Below are 19466 nucleotides of genomic sequence, written 5' to 3'. Positions count from 1 at the left end.
CCTCACACTTGAGCAGATCTCAGTATCAGAAGTTACCTCGCCAACAGCAAAAGGTAAGTGGCAATTTTTATTAGCACAATCCTAAGATCATACTGTCAAACCAAGAGAACGCAGACGTATTTCTGGCTTAGACATAAGGTCTGTGGTATGTTGCTTTCCTCTCACAATGCCCTCGGAAACCAGAATGACCATTCTTAATGGGTAATCACAGGGCTAACTTCAAAGATATCTGTGTGAAGATCTTCTGTTTGAAAGCCTCCAGAGAGGTGGAGCATTACCACCAGAAAAACCATGTCAGACGGAAGGAAACACTCAAGTATACAGCTTGATAAGAAGAGGAACATTATCAGAAACCTGGCACTTTCAGATTGCTCTTATTTCCTTGTTCGTGGTTTCCTACCTGTATCCAGTACTGTTCCTGCCAACTACAAGGTGCTTTGGTTGTCTGTCACACATGTAAATATTGAAGTCATTCTCTGGCACCAGATCCACATCATGGAAAATGAAACAGTCCCAGTTCTCTTCTTTCAGGGCCTCTAGATATCCCACGTTCAGCAGTTTAGCTCGATTAAATTTGGTGCTGCCAGCCTGCGGAGGGGAACAGAAAAAACTCTGAAAAACGCGTCAACTAGAAAATGTGTTAACTAGAACTGCTCCCAGACTTTTCTTCTAATCACACAGCTGACAGCCACATTTGTGCTTCACAGTCTTTAGATCAATAAGTGTACAAAGAACAACTTCATAATGCTAGATACAGCATCAGAGCCAATGATGCAAAGCATTTCTTAGGCCTCTACATGGGTAGGGACAGGAAAGTCTACAGCTATGGGGCCACCAGAAGTATACATGCTGCACAATGCAATTCTGTTCCTATTGCTGCTCCTGCCCTGATACTCTATCAAGCTACAGAACAGAAGAGGTATCAGTAAACAATCCATGCAACTGTGTTAGTAAGACTTCTGGAAGCTTAAAAAAAATTTACTCCTATAGTTATTGGTTCATAGATGTCAAAGCACTCAACGCAAGTGATTTATGCTTGTTCACTTAGTTTACATAACGTCAGCGCTTAAGAAGTTGTAAGAAGTTCTGTATTTCCTAAAGCTACACAGTAGGTGGCAGAGTGGGAAATAAAATGCGTGTCTCTTCCTTTTTAACTCCAGCCTAGAACCTGATTATTAGGCTGCACAGGGACTCCTCCTAGCACAGAGCTTCACTTCACTTTCACTGATCTTCATCGTTTGCTTATACAGCAAAGCAGTGCATCTTTTCAAAAATAGCATTTTCCACCTTTTAGATACATACATTCATATATATACCTGGCAGTTTTGTAAGCTTACCATGACACCATTAATTCTGAAACAACAGGGATACTTATATCGCTATATAATTTTTTTTTTTACTGAGCTGTACAGACAAATCTGTTTATAGAACACTATACAATCCCCGAGGACTCCATGGGGTAAGCTGCCTCTGGAACAGTGTTGAGGCATTGGAACAGGCTGCTCAGAGAAGTGGTGGAGTCCCCATCCCCAGAGCTGTTCAAGAAACAAACAGATGTGGCACTGTGGGACACAGTTTAGCGGGCATGGTGGGGATGGGCTGATGGTTGGACTAGATGATCTTAGAGGTGTTTTCCAACCTTAATAATTCTATGATTCCCAGTTGGCACTTAGAATCAGAGGGCCCAGCTATGTGCTCCTAGAAAGCAAAAGGCCAGTCATTTTCTGGAATTGGCAACCTGATGTACTTGGAAAAGTAAAAGAAGTAACCTTTGAGAGAGAGGGCTCATTTGCTAGAAGCCATCTGGACAGAAAGAGGTTCCATACAAAATTAGAAGCTGGCCTCCCCAAACTGACGGAAGGTTAGTTGCAGGGAAAAGCAGTTGCATACCAAGTGTGTTTTAACATTCCAGTAAGTAACACTTTGCTGCAAAGGTAATTTTCTCACTGTTACCAACTGCCATTTGCTCCTTGCACAAAGGGAAATTATGAGCTTTATGGCTCACCATAACCTGCACTTTGGGAAATACAGTCTGTGCTGAGAAATTGAGAGGGGGACGATCAGTTGCTTCCATCCTAAGTCAAGGAAAAAATGTACTTTCAAAGATGCAATTAATCCAAAACTATGATGTCAGAGTCCTGAGTATTTTCAAGTAGAGGACATTAAAAAGAAATCTGAGAACTTTCTCATAATAATGAAAACACAGTTTACTGGGTGAGCAACAGAACAATTCATATGACTGACCGAAGATCCTTACCGGTCCCTTCAAACTCAGGATATTCTATGGCTCTACAATTTCAATAAATGAAGAGGGTATGCCCATTCTCCCAATTGCTAGCCATGCTGCTTGTGAGCTGGAGCCATTCTTGGTACAACGACAGTACGCACTTGTGCAGAAAAAAAACTCATTTTTCCACTCTATGGGCAGCCACATGACAACTCTAAATAATGAAGGAATAGTACATTCCTTCTGGAAGTAGATCCTGCCACACCACTGAGCAAAAATGTAAGCTTTCACCTAGAATGGGTTCAAGTCCATCCTCTTTAAGCAGAGGAGAAGGGAAACTAAACAATTTATCCCTCCCCTCCCTTTTTTTCCCTGCTGCCTGCAAAATCTGTTTAGAATCAAGGTAAATAGTAAAACGAAACAAATGCAATTAAATAAAAAAATCAAGAAGATAACACATTACAAAAGAGAAATCTGTATTGCTTTTAGCTTGTGTGACCAGAACATAAGCACTTAAACAAAAGTCAACTGGACACAGGTCTGTACGCTCAGATTTTAGCCATCGACTCTGTAGACCTTGAAAGAATACTAAATAGGAAATTACTCAGTCTCTCAGGAACCAAACGCTCTGCCATGCTTCCCACAGCTCTGGCTGTGCAAGCAAAGCACCTACAAGTAGTAGCTGGTGTGTTTAGTTTGAGACACAAGTACAACCGCATGACACAATCTGCTTGCTAAGCACGACACCCAGTAAGCAGATGGGAGAGAAGAACTAGATACAAACAGCTCCAGGTTTAAAAGACAGAAAGCATGTCAGCCTAGCTGCATGCATGACAGTTGGACCAGTACGGCAAGATGCTTACCTTGAATACTAACTTTAAAACAGTAAGCTAAGCCTGAGAAATGGACGCTAAAGACATTGCTTCTTAGTATTTCCCTGCTTTTCTAACAGCAGCTGAGATTCTGTAGTGCTACAAACAATGGCTGCAAGCTGCCACTGTGTCCCTCAACAAGCAGAAGCGTGGCAAGCAGGTTCAAGAGCGGTGCTAGATGGCAGAGGTGGCAGCACACAGCTCCTAGGATCGCTGAGTGGAGACATGCTCCCCACCCTCTGCAGAGCTGCCCCACCTGGTGGATAACGTAGATGCCATATTCCAGCTGCTGCCTCTGCAGGAATGGGTGCAGGTGCTCCAAGAGGTACAGCAGATGCCTCTCGCGGTTGCGATGCGGGATGAGGATGGCCACACGCTGCAATGCTGAACACTCTGTAGGGCGATATCGGCCCTCAGCCACCTGAGGGTTCTCCTTTTGTACTTCTTCTAGTGTGAGAGATGGATTGAAGGTCAGTTTGCTGGCACCTCCTGTAGGAAAAGTACAATAAGCTTTCCTAATTTGTTTCTGGTTGTGGCTGTAGTCCAGCCACCTAATAAAGTACTCTATAATCAACATGAGAAATCCAGATGTAAGCCACAATTTGTTTCCCTGGCTGTCCAAGAAGAATATTATGTGGGCAGCAGAAAGAGACTGTTTAGTTACTTAAACTGATGACAGAGTAGTGATTAAAAAACATACATAAATACCAAGACAGGCTTCATCCTGCTGCAGGAGAATTGGCCAGAAACAGCCACCAGGACAAAGCAGAGAAGAGCAGAGTGGAAAGAGACACAGGACTGTGCTTGTGAGAACTCATCTCTACTTAAAGCATGAACAAAAATATTGCAGGCTTAATACTATAAATATATAAGAAAACGTACAAAGGCTCTCTGTAACCAAATGAAATTATCATCGTTTCTCTTGCAAGGAGCCCCTCCAGACTCAGCTAAGCAGTGAAAGAAGTAGGTGAGCTGTACTCCAGTTCTGCAGGTGACACGGCTGTAAGCAGTGAACTGTCTGCATGCTTTTAAACAGCAGCTCAGCAGCCCAGAGTAATGCTTAATACGCAGATATTGCAGTTGTTGCAGTTTTTTTTAAAGCATCATCCACTGTCTTTGTACTCTTTCAGCACTGTTCAAGAGAATATCAAATCTAACTTGCAAGTAGGATCATCCTCCCCTTCATCTTTACAAGAGCAATAGGAGAGAGGGGTTTGCTCAGAACACGTGCCAGGTGATGACAGAGATAAATACAGTCAACACAAAAGGACTGCAGTGCTGTGAGTTATCAGCATCAATATGGCTCACATTGCTAGGTTTCCGATGCCTTCAGCCTAAAAGTGCCTATTTGGTCATGCTTCCTTATGCCAAAAGCTATATTCTGACATTCTCCCACAGCAAAGAGCAATGCTCTGTACATCTCCACACTTCCTAACCTCAGCTGCATGATATATCCTTGCTGGCTGTGTCTCCTCCCAAGGTCTCACCCACCCTCAGCCTACTGACCTTTGTAGAGAAAGGGCAGCAAGACAGCAAGCCTTGGCACTGCACAAGCATGGCTCAGCACTAGCCAGAACTGTTTTCAGTGCCGTTCTAGCTGTAAAGGCAATGCTCAGCACCACAGGAGCCGCCAGCCCAGCCAGACACAGCACAATCACTCAGTGCCACGAGCCACCCACCCAAAAGCACTTACTCTAACTGGTGCGGTTGTATTTGTTTCACAGAAAAGCACGTTGTTAAACAGCTGTTTACTGGCTGTCTTAGCTGTAAAACAGCTAAGAGGAAAACAAGCAGGCCGTGCCAAAGTGGATGTAATTTGTAGAAGGGAGAAGAAATCCCTGTCACTTACGCAGGTATGGAGACAGAGCTGGGCAGGGACCCTGAGGTGGCTTTGTTGCAGGAACATCTTCAGTTAACTTCATCTTCTCTTCCTTCTGACTGTCCTCTTCCCCCTCCAGGCTGATTACCTTTCCAAAATGCTCCCCAACACTCTTAAGTTTAGGAATAGTCTGTCCAGAATCCACAAAGTAACTGAATGCAGCCCACAGCACCATCAAACACAAAGTGACAAGCAGGAGCACTTTGAACTTACTGAAGAAATGAAATACATACAAGCTTAAGGCCATGGCTCCCCCTGATCAGCAAAGTGCTTCCTCCCTCAGACCCCACAGTGGGCCCCTTGCGTTGCACTCAGTAGGGATGAAGCCAAAGGTCCCAAGAAGAACGTCACTGTAAAAAAAGGGAAGCTGGAAATAGGAAGGGCAGCTGCACTTCTTGTGGTTTTGCGATTCATGGAACCGCAGTGATCGTTGTTCTTGGAGCGTCAGAAAACATGACTTAACCTGGACCAAAGAGAAGAAAAAAAGGAAGAGGAGTGTTAATTTCTATTGCCCTCCACTGCTGTACCTTTGAACTTCATGAAAAGAGCTGATGGCAAGACAGGGAGTGATATCAGAAATACAAACCAAATAAGAAAGCACCAAAATATGAAAGGAACAGCAAGTACGAACAAAGTGTTCAAAAACTGAGCTTTGGTCCAAGCTCACCCACAACCAGCTGCATGACTTTAGGCAAATCACTCTTCAGCATTGTTCCCCACTCCTACTCTGTCTGGTTTTTATTGTTGGTGTGTGTTTGTTATTTTAAGATCAGAAAGCGCAACAGCTACCCCGTGTTATGTCTGTGTGCAGTTCTTGGCAATACACGGGCTTTATTCTATTTTTACCAAAACTAACAACAGCTGCAAGGCAGGGGATTCTGCTGGCTATGAATAAAGCTATCTTCCCCCACCAAAATAATAAACAAGATCACTCTCTTTCAGAAGAAAACAGTTAAATTCTTCAGAGATATCATCCGTGTTACACTGCCACACACAATGCAGCACAAAAAACAGAATACTTAAACAGCATCAAAAATCCTTCCCCCGTATCTGCTGCCTGACAGTATCACCTTCTTTCTGCATCTTCACTCAGAATTCTCACATACATCCTTCTATTTTAGTAGTGATACGACAAGGGGGAAGGGTTTTAAACTAAAAGAAGGAAGATTTAGGTGAGATGTTAGGAGGAAACTCTTTACGCAGAGAGCAGTGAGGCACTGGCACAGGCTGCTCAGAGAAGCTGTGGATGCCCCATCCCTGGAGGTGTTCGAGGCCAGGTTGGATGGGGCCCTGGGCAGCCTGACCAGGTGGGTGGCAACCCTGCCAACAGCAAGGGGTAGATATGGATGGGCTTTAAGGTTCCTTCCAACCCAAGGCATTCCATATTAAGAAAACAAGAAAATCTTCCTCCTTTTCAAGGGAAAGGTTTGGATTTTGAGTGCTAGCTTCATGAGGATCCAATCCTTTATTCTGTTTCCTGACCTTTTTAAGAACTTGGTTTTCATACAGGCTTTCGTTGCCATCATACTATAAAGTTACAATGCTAATACTTATGCCCAGTAGAGCACAGCAGAGAAAGAAAGAAATTTTACTAAAAGAGCACTTTGATACAGAAAACACAAGAAAACTGCCACCTGTGAAAAGAACAAGGACTGAGGATAAATGAAGCAAAGGCACTGATGAAAGACAAAGCACATGAATCAGGCTGGATCAAAACAACAGTGGCACAAAAATCCAGGGTTATTTTGCACTAGCTCTCACAATACATAAAAGCCTCTGGAGAGGTAGCACAAGCAGAAGGAATACAGTAATACTACATTCCTACTAGTTTAGCCCTGATGTCTTCTGGAAAAGTTCGCTGATTTGCACAGATCACAGAACTGCAGAATATCCCGAGTTGGAAGGGACCCACAAGGATCATCAAGCGCAACCTCTGGGTCCACACGGGAGCACCCAAAATTCAAACCCTTTGTCCGAGATGTACATGAGAGCCAAACCTGGGACTGATGAGATGCATTACACTACACATTGCTTGAGCTTCTCAGTTTGCTGGGAACTGACAATCACCGCAGCACCCAGGAGGCAAGACATAGAACAGCAAACCTCCTCTCTCCATGCATCGTACATTCCGCACCAGAGCTGTTCAATGAATCCTTACTACAAAATTACTTGGCAGAGGTACTGCATACACCTAGAAGAGCACTGCTCTCACTGCAGCAGCTATCAGCCTAACAGCCTAGTATTAAAAACACAGGCACAAAGCAGCAGTTACATCTCAGAATCACAACAAAAGCCTCAAAAGAAGCCCATCACGTTCTGCAGCACGCTTTCTGACAATGTGCTCCGGGCACCAGATGATGCTGGCCCTGAGCAGAGTGCACAGGAGTTGCTCCACATCAGCCCACCTCTCCTTCTGGTACCTGTCCCAGAGCCTCTGCTATCTATGGCACAGGGTACGATGCACGCTGAGGGGTACCACCACTGCTGCAAATCCAATTCGTGTGTCTCCAATGTTTCTGCTGCACTCTTTAAATACACAGAGCTTCTTTTGACCTGGTAGTTCTGCATATTTGAAAACCGAGGACTAAAATGGACCCCTCCCTCCGCTATTTTTCCCATGCTAAGATTACTATAATCACATTGCCAGGAACCTGCAAGTATAGGCTCTTGAAAACAAACACACACTGTGGTAGTTCTGGAGGTCCAACTGTTTTTTTCTGCCCCTGCAAAGCTCAGAGGTGGCATTTTGGGAGTACCCCACCACATCACAAGAAGAGAGTGTTCATTTTCCAGCAGGCTACAATATTCCATTTCACCCAGGAAAAAAAAAAAAATCAGTAAGAAAGCAGTTGCTGCTTTATAGTTAGGAAAAATAAAAGTTTGATAAAGGCTCAAACAGAACACGGATTAAAATCAGTTAAAAAGCTCCCCAAGAGCCTCGACTCAATCAATTTATTTAACAGGCATTTGGGAAATTGGGAAAATGCTTCCTAACCAGAGAACGAGCTGCAGATAAAACTATATCAAATATAGACATACATTTGATATGAAAAATATCAAATATAGACATATATCAAACACCACAGGGAAAGAAGCATGAGACAGGAAAGTAACAGTGACTGGGATGAAATTAACAGGGAAACTACAGTAAAGGAATGGAAGACAAAGATGCTGAGATTTGCTAAGAACTTATTTTATTTCAGAAATGAGATTTACTTCCTATATCTTGCTGAGCCTTGCTGGCAGACATGCTATAATAAAATAAGTTAGCAGCCATGAAGCCCTGAGAGGTGGCAGCAGAAATATTATATTGCTACACATTAAGTAATTCCAGTTTCAAGCTTGACTAATGAGCAGAAAACAGTAATATTTATTTTCAAATATTGCTCACTGAAACAGTGCATTTCTTTCACCTAATCACCATTTCCTAATTGGCTTTCATTAGCTGTCACTCCAGAGAAAGACTGCTGTGTGGCAGAAGTGATTCTGAACCGTAGCTTCATTCTGATTTCAGCTTGGTCGCTTCAATCTCCACCACTGCAGTGACTGAGGAAGTAACAGCCCCCTACCCTGCTGTCCCACTGTGTATCACCACTGAAACAACAGGGGCGCAGGTAAAGGGAAGACTGTCCATCCCTGTGCCAGCTTGTACTCAGCTGTATACAGGAAATAAGTGATAAGCAGTACGACTGACCTGACAACGGTGCACGCTCAACTCCATAACCAACAGTTATCAACCAAAACTTTGCATCTCGCTCATCTCAGCTCCACCTGCAAGTTTCCAGGGAGTAATGCTGATTTACCACCTTTCACAAGCTCACAGTTCCAGTGCAGTGGAACACTCCCAAGGCAGTAATTCCCATAAACCAAAGGTCTCACCCCACAAAGTGTGTCCACAAGGGTGGATGTTGTCCTCCTGTAACCAATCCAAACGTGTTCTAGACCAACTTGAGCTCAAAAGGGCATCAAGTTCAGATACTGAAATTAACATGCAGAAGGGACTCTACCAATAGGCAGATGAAAAAAATTTAAAAATCTATGGAAAAACAACATCAAGAGGGAGGAAAAAAACATCAAGAGGCAATCAGCAGCATCAACTAAAAACACACTGCTGAAACCTTACTCTTTTTAATATCAGGAATAGCACGTAGATGACAAATTATGAAAATAAACCCCAGCCTGTAATGCACCAAGCTTATTTCTGCCGCCCTCCTCCACCATTCAGCTAGGTAGAATCCCACACTTACCAATTTTCTTTGTCAGCTGCATGGGTTTCCTTCACAAGCAGATGTTATTGAAGTTCACAATACCTGACTGACATTCAAACGGTGCTACTGTCAATGTGAATTATTCTGTACGATAATGAAAATCACATCTTACTGAGCTCTTTGGCATCAACTGGGTGTTCTGCTTGATTAAAACACACTCGAGCGCTTCTGCAGTGGCATACATGTGCATGCACAATCACAGACAATTAGCTTCAGCTCGCCACAACACATGCAGAAGGGCTCCATTCCTGTTTCATAAACTTGCAAATAAAAGGACAAGCAAGAAGTTAGGTAATAAAACACTGTCTATCAGAGAAACGTATGGAAAAATTAACCACTGCCTCTCCGATGTATGTTGTTATACTACTTCACGCTATGGACTTTTCACATTTTGTTCTACTTACTAAAATACTGCTCGTTTGGAAAAAGCAATCTTTCACCAGCAAACTTGATAGACTGGTGTGCCTGTGTTGCCAAGTACAGCAGCTAATCCAGCCTCGAGAACACCGGAGGTTTGGCCTTCATAAGAAAAAGTTAGTCCCAAGGCTCAAGGCTGAAAGGCCACACACAGAGAAGTGGTAGGAAAGCCCAGAGCTGTAACACAGCCATAAAGTCACTGCTAATGAGATAGCCTTAATAAAAAAGCCACCTCTGACCTTCATTAAAGGAACCCAAGAAACTTCCACAGAAACCTGAAGTGCAACTCCTCTTGTGAAACAGCATCTTTCAGTGAAGCAGAACCAAACTTAGCCGAGAACATTACAGCTGACTACAGGTGCACAGCACTGCAGGACACAAGGCTAAAAAGCATTCAGGGTAACATCCATTTCAAAACCCGTGAAACAAATTAAACAAAGAACACAGTTATCCAAATACGAGATCAGCCAGAATTCCAGACATCATTGACTGAAAAATGAAAAAGGTCTCTGACACATTCAGAGCTAGACAGACATCATGAAAATAACTAAGTATATCCACAATCATCCTAATACTGCACAATCTGTGCTCCCCAACATCCTCTCCACAGAGACTGCTGTCCCTGTGCTCTGCAGCTTGCCTACCAGCTCAAGCTCCGTAGCCTTTTGCCTTTTTTAAAACGTACTCCAAGCCCTACTGCTTTGCCTACTGCCTTCCATGCAGGGTTTTCCCAGCAGAAATACACGTGTGCTTGCATTGGAGTCAGATGTGCTGTGCAAGGACTGAGCAAGTGAGCAACACGGGCGCAAGCTGGCTCCCCATATGCACGCTCCAAGGTCAAGCTGCCCGTATGTGGCAAACGTTTTCCTAACAGCCTGACAGAAGCCATCAGTTACCAAGCTGAGAGACAGACAGAAATTCCAGGCTAAAAGCTGTTTAATTTCATGCAGACAAAAACCCTAGGCAGAGGATTCTGCGGCAGCCCTGTTCTAGCAGTGACAGAAAGAAATCTTATAAACAAATTCTGATATGCAACTGGACTTGATTAAAACTCATTGAATGCTTGTTTTCCACATTTTTAAGATAAAAAAATTCACAATGGGAATTCTACTAAGGCCTAGATTCATGCAAGTGTTCATACTGTCATTTTTTTCTGATAAATAATCAGCAAGAATACACTTGCTGCCTACATCTTTCTTCCCGTGTGTATTTAAAACTATTCATCCTCTGTAGAATATCTGAAGAACAGCTCCAGAGATAAATATTTGTCTGATTCTACCTGCTTCACACTACCCGGTAAGGAGAGGTTTCCTATCACGCAGAATTTTCTGGAAGCTTCTGCAACCTTCTCAGGCTTGGTGACACTGACAGCAGATCAGGTTCAGCAGCAAAAAGGACTCACTTCAACCTAATTTTAAAAACTCTAAGTTCAAGCAGGAAGTGAGGCAGAAAAAAGTTCCTTGGAATCGCAATGATCAGATATGCAGATTATCACTTGCTATTTAATCCAGGCCAAAATGCAAAGCAGCAGTGGGTAAATAGAACAACCTTCTTCCCCAGGTCCTGCAGGAAGTAATTAAATCCTTCACAGCTGACAAGCTTGAAAAATCACTGTACAGCATCAGCTTCTCTGTGCAAAACAGATCAAGTCCTCACATTTTTAAGAGCATAAAGCTGCTCATTTCGCAGGCATCCCTTTCTTTTTAGCAGTTGAGCTTTTCAGTTAGGCTTTAAGGTAATAGCTCTTAACACCTCTTTTATATAGCACTTTTTGAATCCTATTCATCTTCCTATTGAAGAAGCACTGACAGCACTGAATAATGGTGAAGTCGTGGGCTATTTTTCCCCACCACACCCAGAGCCCTCAGTCAAACACCTATTCCACACCTCTTTCCACTTTCCGGGACTTCTAGCCAAAAGCAGCAAGCACATTAAACACTCATCATTGCCGCTGCTGCCACATCCCTCCTTCCTGTAGAGCAGTCACTGCTAGAAGTGCGGAGTGCCCTACGCAAGTGGCAGGCGCTTTGCAGCCAGGAAACCTCACACCATAAAGAGACCTCTGTTACCTTTCACATGCTGCAGGAAAGAGTGAGCTCAAAACTCACAGAATTACTTTAAAAAACAAAAAGCCAACACATCCAGCTTGTCCCTGGCTCTACAGAGGCTCCACAGTGCTGCCCCACTGGCCCCTCCCTCTGCTCACACACCAGTAAGGGAAGGCAGGCAGCCTCTCCGCTGTCCCCAAGGCATGGCAGAACCAGCACGGGGGGCACTCAAGCACATCTGGACTGAGCAGCGGGCCAGGAGCAGTGCTGCAATATAAAAAACTACTATAATAAACCATCCGATTACAAACGACAGCTCAAACCTTTGTTCCTAAAAGCAAACCACAATTTCTATCAGAGCCTTTGTAGTACCGGTTTTATTTGGAGATTTTTGGTGTCAGAGATGCCATCTTTCTTGGACAGATCAAGCTGCCCGGCCTCTCGATTGTACCCGTGGAGATGAGCAGGCATACCCTATCCCATAACGCTCTTCTAGCAAGCCAGCAGAGTCAACAGGACAAAAGCAACAACAGCATCGCTTCACCATCTTGGCAAGTTCTGCTGCTAGGCTCCTCCGCAGCCATACATCAAGCTGGCTAACCCTTCCTTTGGTGGAGTTGTACCTGCACGAGGGTGTGACTTTCTCATACTCATACAGAGCATACCGATGAGGCCCAAGTACACCCTGGGTACACAGCTGGGATCGATTGTATTCAAGGGAGGGAAAGAAAGGACAAACAGAATCCAAACCTGTTTGCACTCTTTGTGCAACTCTCTTCCGGTCAGGTACACGTTTAACAGCTTTGCCAGCAAGCCTTCTCTATGCCATAAATATTTATTATTAGGACCATACAAGAGCTTTCGGAAAAATCTTGTTTCGGTCACCTAGTATAGTGAGAAAAAATGCCTTCAGTATTACAGTACAGTTTATCTATCCTTTAGGAGGATGATTATACACATTTCCAGGCAACGACAGGTGACGTTCTACAGACTGCCTTGAGCCAGACAATTTTAAAGAAAAATATGAGTTACAAAGAAATGGGCCAAAGTGCATGTGTCAATACCTCACCCACCCCTAATAGGGACGCCATCGCTCTTCCACCCAACACCACCCCAAATGAGCGCGGCTCCCATGTCCCAGCACGCTTTGGTTTATGATGAAAGATCTGAAGGATTTGCTCCAGCAAACGCACAAAGTTTTACATGGAACTCTGATTCCTGTGTCAGTTTTAGCCAAATTCAAGCGAAGCAGGAATAAGCTCTCTGCAACCACCACAATGAGAAAAATTAGGTAAAATAAAAACAAAACAAACAAACGAGGACCAAAACAATATGATGAATGGTAACAGACCAGGAATTTGCTCACACTAGTGTTACACCTGAAATCTAGTCTGTGAACGGGATGCTTCTAACAGTCCATAGTATATCCAAACACAGGCTTCTACTACCTGCATTTCATTTTACTTATGGTATCTCTTACTCTCTGATAGTCGGGAAAACACATACAGAAAAAAACAGAATCCATCCAATTTATGATTTCGTCATCTTAAACACTCCCGTTCTAAAATGCAACAAAGATCAGAAAGTGTCATAAAGCATCCGCTAGTTTAGCTTCCCGTTACTGGAAATATCTGAACGCAGTCAAATGCTAAAAGGTAGCTACAAAAGTTAATGCTAAATGCCCTAATTACTTCAGCAAACTAAGGAAAACAAGCCTTTGAGCTCTGATATCCACGTACCTCGTTTCATTATAGCAATTTCACCTTGGGTTTCACCATGATAGGTTCCCCAAAGGCCAGCACCACTACCATGGATGCACTGTAGGCGATTTCAGTTCATCACGGCTTTGAATTAAGGGAACAGATGCCTGTCACAATGTACAGAAATACACCACAGAGACAAGATTTGGAAACCAATAATTCTGTGTAAATGAATACTAATGACTAGTGTTCTATGCAAATGAGCAAGAAGGTAAAAGCACACAGCAGGTGAGCTGGCAGGTTAATACACTGCAGCACACAGTTCCTGCAGGTGAACCAGGCACATTACATCAGCTGTATATTCCACATGCACTGCGCAACTGGTTTTGTTAAAAATTGTACTGAAGACCAGAATTCCAGTATCCATTAATAAAGAATTGTGTCCCCAAATGTGGTACAGCCAACATAAATACATTCTCAAAGCTGTAGTTGCATCTCATCACAAAGGGCACCACAAAGCACAGTAAGCAGAAATGAAGAGAGCGATCTTGAAAATGTCCATCCACCTGACATTACTACCCACTCACCTACCTCTCTCCAGGTTCTCATTCTACTGCTACTGCAGAAACCTCTGATTAGTAATATACAAAAAGCTTGTGGGTCAAATAAGGACAAGGAGGTCACTTACCAATTACTCTAACAGGTAAACCAGACTTGGAGAAAATTAATTTAGTGCCAATTAAAAACAGAGTAGGATGGTGAGAAACAATGAGAAAAAAAATGGAAATGCCTTGCCCCCACCCCCTTCTTCTAAGGCTCAACTTCACTCCTTCACTGCTAGCTCCCCTCCACCAGCAGCACGGGGAGGAGGGCTGTGGTCAGTCCGTGGCAGTTCCTCTCTGCTGCTCCTTCTTCACACTGATTCCCATTCTCAGCTAGGTTCTTCCCGTGGACAGAAGCCTTTAGGATAAATCTGCTCTTGCATGGCTCTCCACAGGCCGCAGCTCCTTCAGGAAGCGTCCACTTGTTCCACTGTGGGATGCTGCACAGGCTGCAGTTGTGCTCGGGGCTGGTCTTCTCCATCAGATGCCGTGGCACAGCCTGCTCCACCACGTTCTCCTCCTCCACACGCCGCAGGGCAATCTTTGCTCTGGCAGCTGGAGCAACTCCTCCTCTCACTCCTTCTTCACTACCACTGCTGTTCACTGGGCCGTTTCACACTCTTATTTCTGCCTCTTGCCACATTCCTTTCTCTCACAACTGCCATGCAGCATTTTGTCCTTCCTTAAGTGTTTTCCCAGGGAGCTTGTCTGACTGACTCAGCTTTGCTCCAGCAACAGATCTGTATCATAGCCAGCTACAGCAGGCACACAGCTGTACTAGTGTAGTCTTATCAGTTGAATCAGTCTGCCTCACATTAACTGACAGAGGCTTTTTGCCTGTTCATCTATAGTCACAGCTACACAGCATAACTACCCTGCCATTTTTCTACCAACCTATCTTCAGGCAGACAAAAGTGAAGCAACAATGTCAACAACACAGAAGAAATTTCAGTTCACACTTTCATTGAATTTAACCTGCATAGGTGTCTTGCCTTCAGCATCATTCTTGCTTCGGTTCTTTACCTCTTCTTAAATATTAGATAGTGGATATACAGTTGCTTCCAACGTTTAGAGATGGTCCGGTGAGAAGCAAATCTTTTTTTACATAGTTCACATAAAAAACAGAGGCCAAGTTCTTGGCAAATACTCAGTGCCTGTAACATCACATCAAGATTTCTGAGATGGCCTAATCCATTGCTGCGAGTGACATTATTACTAAGCACAGGCAACTGCTTCAGTGCTACTCAAATACTTCAGTGCAGTTTTTACTTTCCTAAAACGTAATGAACTCTGATTTTACTCAAGAAAACGCAGTCTGACTTCTCCATGCCAAGAAACACGTTTATGAATCGCTTCCCTTGTTACACCACTCCAACTGAGACGCTGACCTCAGACTGAGCGCAAAGAGATACAGCAAAGCACACAGAAATCAATACTGGCACACCCTGGAACTACCTACTTATAACTACCCTACAGCTGCTTACCACAGACACGGCTTTTTAAAAATACAGCACAGCTTAAAAATACCTTTCCCCTTCTGCCAGTGAAATATTCTAAAAAGGCACACAGTAAAACAGATGTCTGCAAATACGGGGATCTTGTAACGGGAAGGTAAAGATATGATTCAGCTCAGCAAGGCCCTGCCTTCTGGCAGCTGTTGGCTTGCTGGATGCAGTACAGGACAGAAGTTGTAATAAGATGTGCAGATGTGTCTAGCTAATACTTGTAAACTGAAAATTCTAAATCTGTCTTTCCATAGGAAAGTTGTAAAAAACAAGAACTTAAAAGTCGCGTGTGTTATTACAAATACCTCCTTAGAAGCTGAATCCCATTCCTTCTCATTGAAGAATCCTTCTCTTCAGCGTGAGAACCGCAAAGACATTCCAGATGAAGCTTCCTCAGAGATGTTCCCATTTTTCCCTTTTACTCTCTTATCTCATTAACGTTGACAAATTGCCAGTGCCTAGTACGAAGACAGCTACGAAGTAACTGTGCTAAGCTATCAAACATACAGGATGTCTTTCATGTCAGAACACCACTGAGAGCTACACAGACTTCAGCCCACTTGCAGAGGATTTTTATATAGAAGATAAAGTTTCAGATGTACAAAGTAGGAGTTCTAATTCACATCCTCCAGAAGCACTGTGATCTAGAACAGCATTCAAGAGAATTCAGAACTGCTTCAGCGGTTCTCCTTTAAGTTATGGAAAAGCCACTGTATTCAAACTGCTTGCATGAGTAATTCTAAACCCTTACCATGGTATTCCTATAAATCAAGACACTATCAAGCCTTCAGGACAAGCAGCCTGGTAAAATTTCAGGCAGTCAGAGAGAGTGCATCACTATTCCTCCCAGTTACTCATCCCTCTGCCCTACCTCACATTTGATCTTGCCAGAGAGCGTGGAGAGCTAAAGGTGAGAAATGATGCTGTGGACTCCTTCTGCATCCTCGCACAAGCAGCAGCCAGACTCTGACTCTTTCCAAGACAAAGGGGAGGTCAGATGTGGGTGGGGAAACGCTTACTTAACTCAGAAGTGGAGTATGCGGCTGTTCTAACCCTTCACTTCCTCATTACTGTGCAGCTCTTACCCTCCCATCTCGCTGATGAATAATATCAACTGCAAGACTGAGGTACAGCAGAAGGGAACAGAAGGTTAGCACTGCAGAGACCCCAGCAACGTCAGATCCTGAAATTCTGCTATCGTTGAAAATGGCACGCATTTAGAATTCCCGCTGTACCAGTTTAAAAGGATTATCTGAATTAGGATGCGTGGTAACTTCATCAATGTAGCGCCAGGCAAAGTGGTACTACCCAGAAGCTGTTAATCTCAGCAACACTGTATATGTGCAAAAAATTTAAAAAAATAATAAAAAAAAAAAAAAGAAACACCAAGATGAAATTCTCATAGGTGTAAGGCACGTTACATGCAAGTATGCCAAAGCACTTGGAACGGGAAAAGTATAAAGAAAAAAGCAGAGGCCTGATACTAACACAAATCCCTTAAATACACTCGAAATTATAAGAAAAAGCATGATGGAAGCTCTCTCCCATGGCACTACACCTTGTTTGAGGTCCCATTCACACAGCACAAAACAAGCAGCTGCCGAAGCCAGAAACGGCCAGCCCAGTCACACAGCGCTGGGTGACTTCTGGCCTAAATATTTGCCTAAACCGAGTGTTTTGTTTTCTGGCTTTGGTTCTTTCTTTTCAAACTGGGCACCTGCATCATGCAGGCAGCCATCCAGCCACGCTTCACCACCTCCAGCCAACTTTAAACTCCTGGGCAACTTAGACTCAGGATCACGTAACAACCAGAAATCAAGCACCCCTCAGTTTCAAGTTTTTCTTCTGACATTATTTAAAAGAATAACATGGCAGCTCGAAACAGAGAGTAAAAGAAACACCCAAACCTTCTAAAGCTAAAGTACCGGATTTCTTACCACTAAGTAGAAAGGTATTTGTGAAAATGAAATACAGCTGTTGAAGAAACAACCAGGAAATACCTACATAAATCAAAACCATGACCTATCCCACTTAAAGAAAATGCTTCTCAAGAGCACTTATTTACAGCATCTTGGATGAAAAGTGAGATACTTCAGCACAAAGAAGGTTTGGGAAAACGTTCTCAGTAAGTTGAAGAGTGACAGCAAACAAAACAAAATCCACAAGTCACGCTTTTCTGCGGTCTAAATCCAATCAGAGTGTTCGCCGTTAACAACAGAAGACTTACAGAACTGTCGCTGTCTCTGAGTTACAAAGAAATCAGTTCTTTAGAGAAAGTATCTCTTGCAACTATCCACCCTACCAGTAAAAAAAAACCAAGCACAAATATTTCGAGAATGAAAACAGATCCTGAAGTTTGCATTTCCTCGTTGGTTTTTAACTGCAGTAAAATTACACCTCCCTTTTCTCTAATCCTCTCTATTGAAAACTGAGATCTCCTAAACTTGGCCTGTCCCTTGGGAACTTCCTTAGCTGCTAAGAGAAAGGGTGGAAAGAACGCTAACGCCACAAAAGAGACCTTTGTTATTAACTCTTTCAGTCAAGTCAGCGTGAGTAGGAATTATAGATATTCTCCTTCTCAATAGACTATCACCACCACGGTGCTACAAAAACCTGACGCCTACCAGGTTTCTAATCACAGCAAAACTATACCTTAAGAGAGCCGGCAGCGTGGCTCAGAAGCCCAACACTTCCGCCTGTACCCCATACCGGCTTCAGGCTGGTCCTCCTGGGCACCACCACTGCTGCCTGGAGCACCCAGAGCCGCGGCCGGAGCAATGAATGAGATTTGCTCCTGATCAGCAGGAAGCTTTCAGAGAGGCGCACCGCTCGCGTCCGCTTCGGGCGCGAGATGGAGAAAGCAGCAATAGGCACCGAGCTCGTTCAGGATCGCTCACGAGGTCAGTCAACACGGGAACAGCTGTGGCACAGCCCCCCGCCCCGCGGTGCCACCCCCGAGCCCGCCGCCTCTCGCACCCGTGGGCAGCGCCGAGCTACGGGGCCCGACCCCGCTCGCATCCCGCGCCACCGCTACGCGCCGGGGGCGGCCTGCGGGGCCGCAGCCCCCCGCACCCCTGAGCGGACCACCCACCCGCTGAGCACGCACCCGTCCGCTGAGGACTGCCGACCCCTGAACCCCCGGCTTCAGCCCCCGGCCCGGCCCGGCCCGTCCTGCCACACCACTCCCTCCGCTCACCTCCCCGAGCCGCTCAGCCACCGGCGCCCCCCTCGCGCGCGCGCGCACGCGCACAGCCGCTACCCGCCCCCTCCTCCCCGAGCCCGGCGGCGCGTGCCGGGGGCGGGGCGCGCACCGCTGAGGGGGCCGCGACCGTTACGCCCCCCCCCAGCACGCGCATAAGCACGCACCTCCCGGCCTGTGGTGGCGGGTTGCGGGAGGCTCCTGACTATAGAGAACGGGGGTTAGAGCGGCCGCCTCCCGCCACAGAGACCGTCCTTCTTCCTCTCCCAGCCCGCGTTGGGTAGAGCGGCCGGTTGGCAGCTGGTGAAGCAGCGCGGAGTAACGGGCCGCAAGCCTTATCCGCTTGTTTGCCTTGGCGTTTGGCTGCGATCTCGGGAGGCATAACTTAATCAGCGGGGGTCAGACGTCGGCGTGTCGCAGGGTGCTCGTGGCTGCGAAGCAGGAGCCCTGCCAGCTTTCCCTCAGCTTTGCAGCGGTGCCGCCTGGGAGCTGTGAGCATCGCCGCGCCTGTGCTTCTGGGACCCGTCAGTAGGGGGGAGCTTCCGCTCCTCTGAGAACGTAGATTTACAGAATGAGATGTTACGTGGCAGGAGTCCTCAGACTTACCGCTCCTGTGAAGAAGGCCTGAGGGAGCTGGGCTTGTTCAGCCTGAAGAGGAGAAGGCACCGGGAGACCTCATGGCGGCCTGCAGTACTTTAAGGGCTCTTAAAAGCACGAGGGAGATGACGTTAGATGGGCAGATAGTGACA

At 45.1% G+C, this 19466-nt stretch overlaps 1 protein-coding gene across 5 annotated transcripts in view; it reads right to left on the bottom strand.

Annotated features, from left to right (window-relative positions):
- B4GALT4 (beta-1,4-galactosyltransferase 4) overlaps window positions 1–19466 on the bottom strand; it is a 24378-nt gene extending 4912 nt beyond the window's left edge. The window contains exons 1-5 of one of the 5 annotated variants that reach the window (XM_021398045.1): window positions 18885–19461; window positions 5212–5441; window positions 4949–5108; window positions 3356–3588; window positions 401–588 (exon numbers count right to left, since the gene is read on the bottom strand). In XM_021398045.1, coding sequence (XP_021253720.1) covers window positions 401–588; window positions 3356–3588; window positions 4949–5021 — 494 coding nt within the window. In that variant the 5' untranslated portion in view covers window positions 5022–5108; window positions 5212–5441; window positions 18885–19461. The other 4 variants (XM_021398021.1, XM_021398031.1, XM_021398036.1 and 1 more) reach the window with 4 other exon arrangements.

Source organism: Numida meleagris, chromosome 1 (assembly GCF_002078875.1).
Source record: "Numida meleagris isolate 19003 breed g44 Domestic line chromosome 1, NumMel1.0, whole genome shotgun sequence".
Lineage (NCBI taxonomy): Eukaryota > Metazoa > Chordata > Aves > Galliformes > Numididae > Numida > Numida meleagris.
This window is presented reverse-complemented; position numbering and strand designations above follow the sequence as displayed.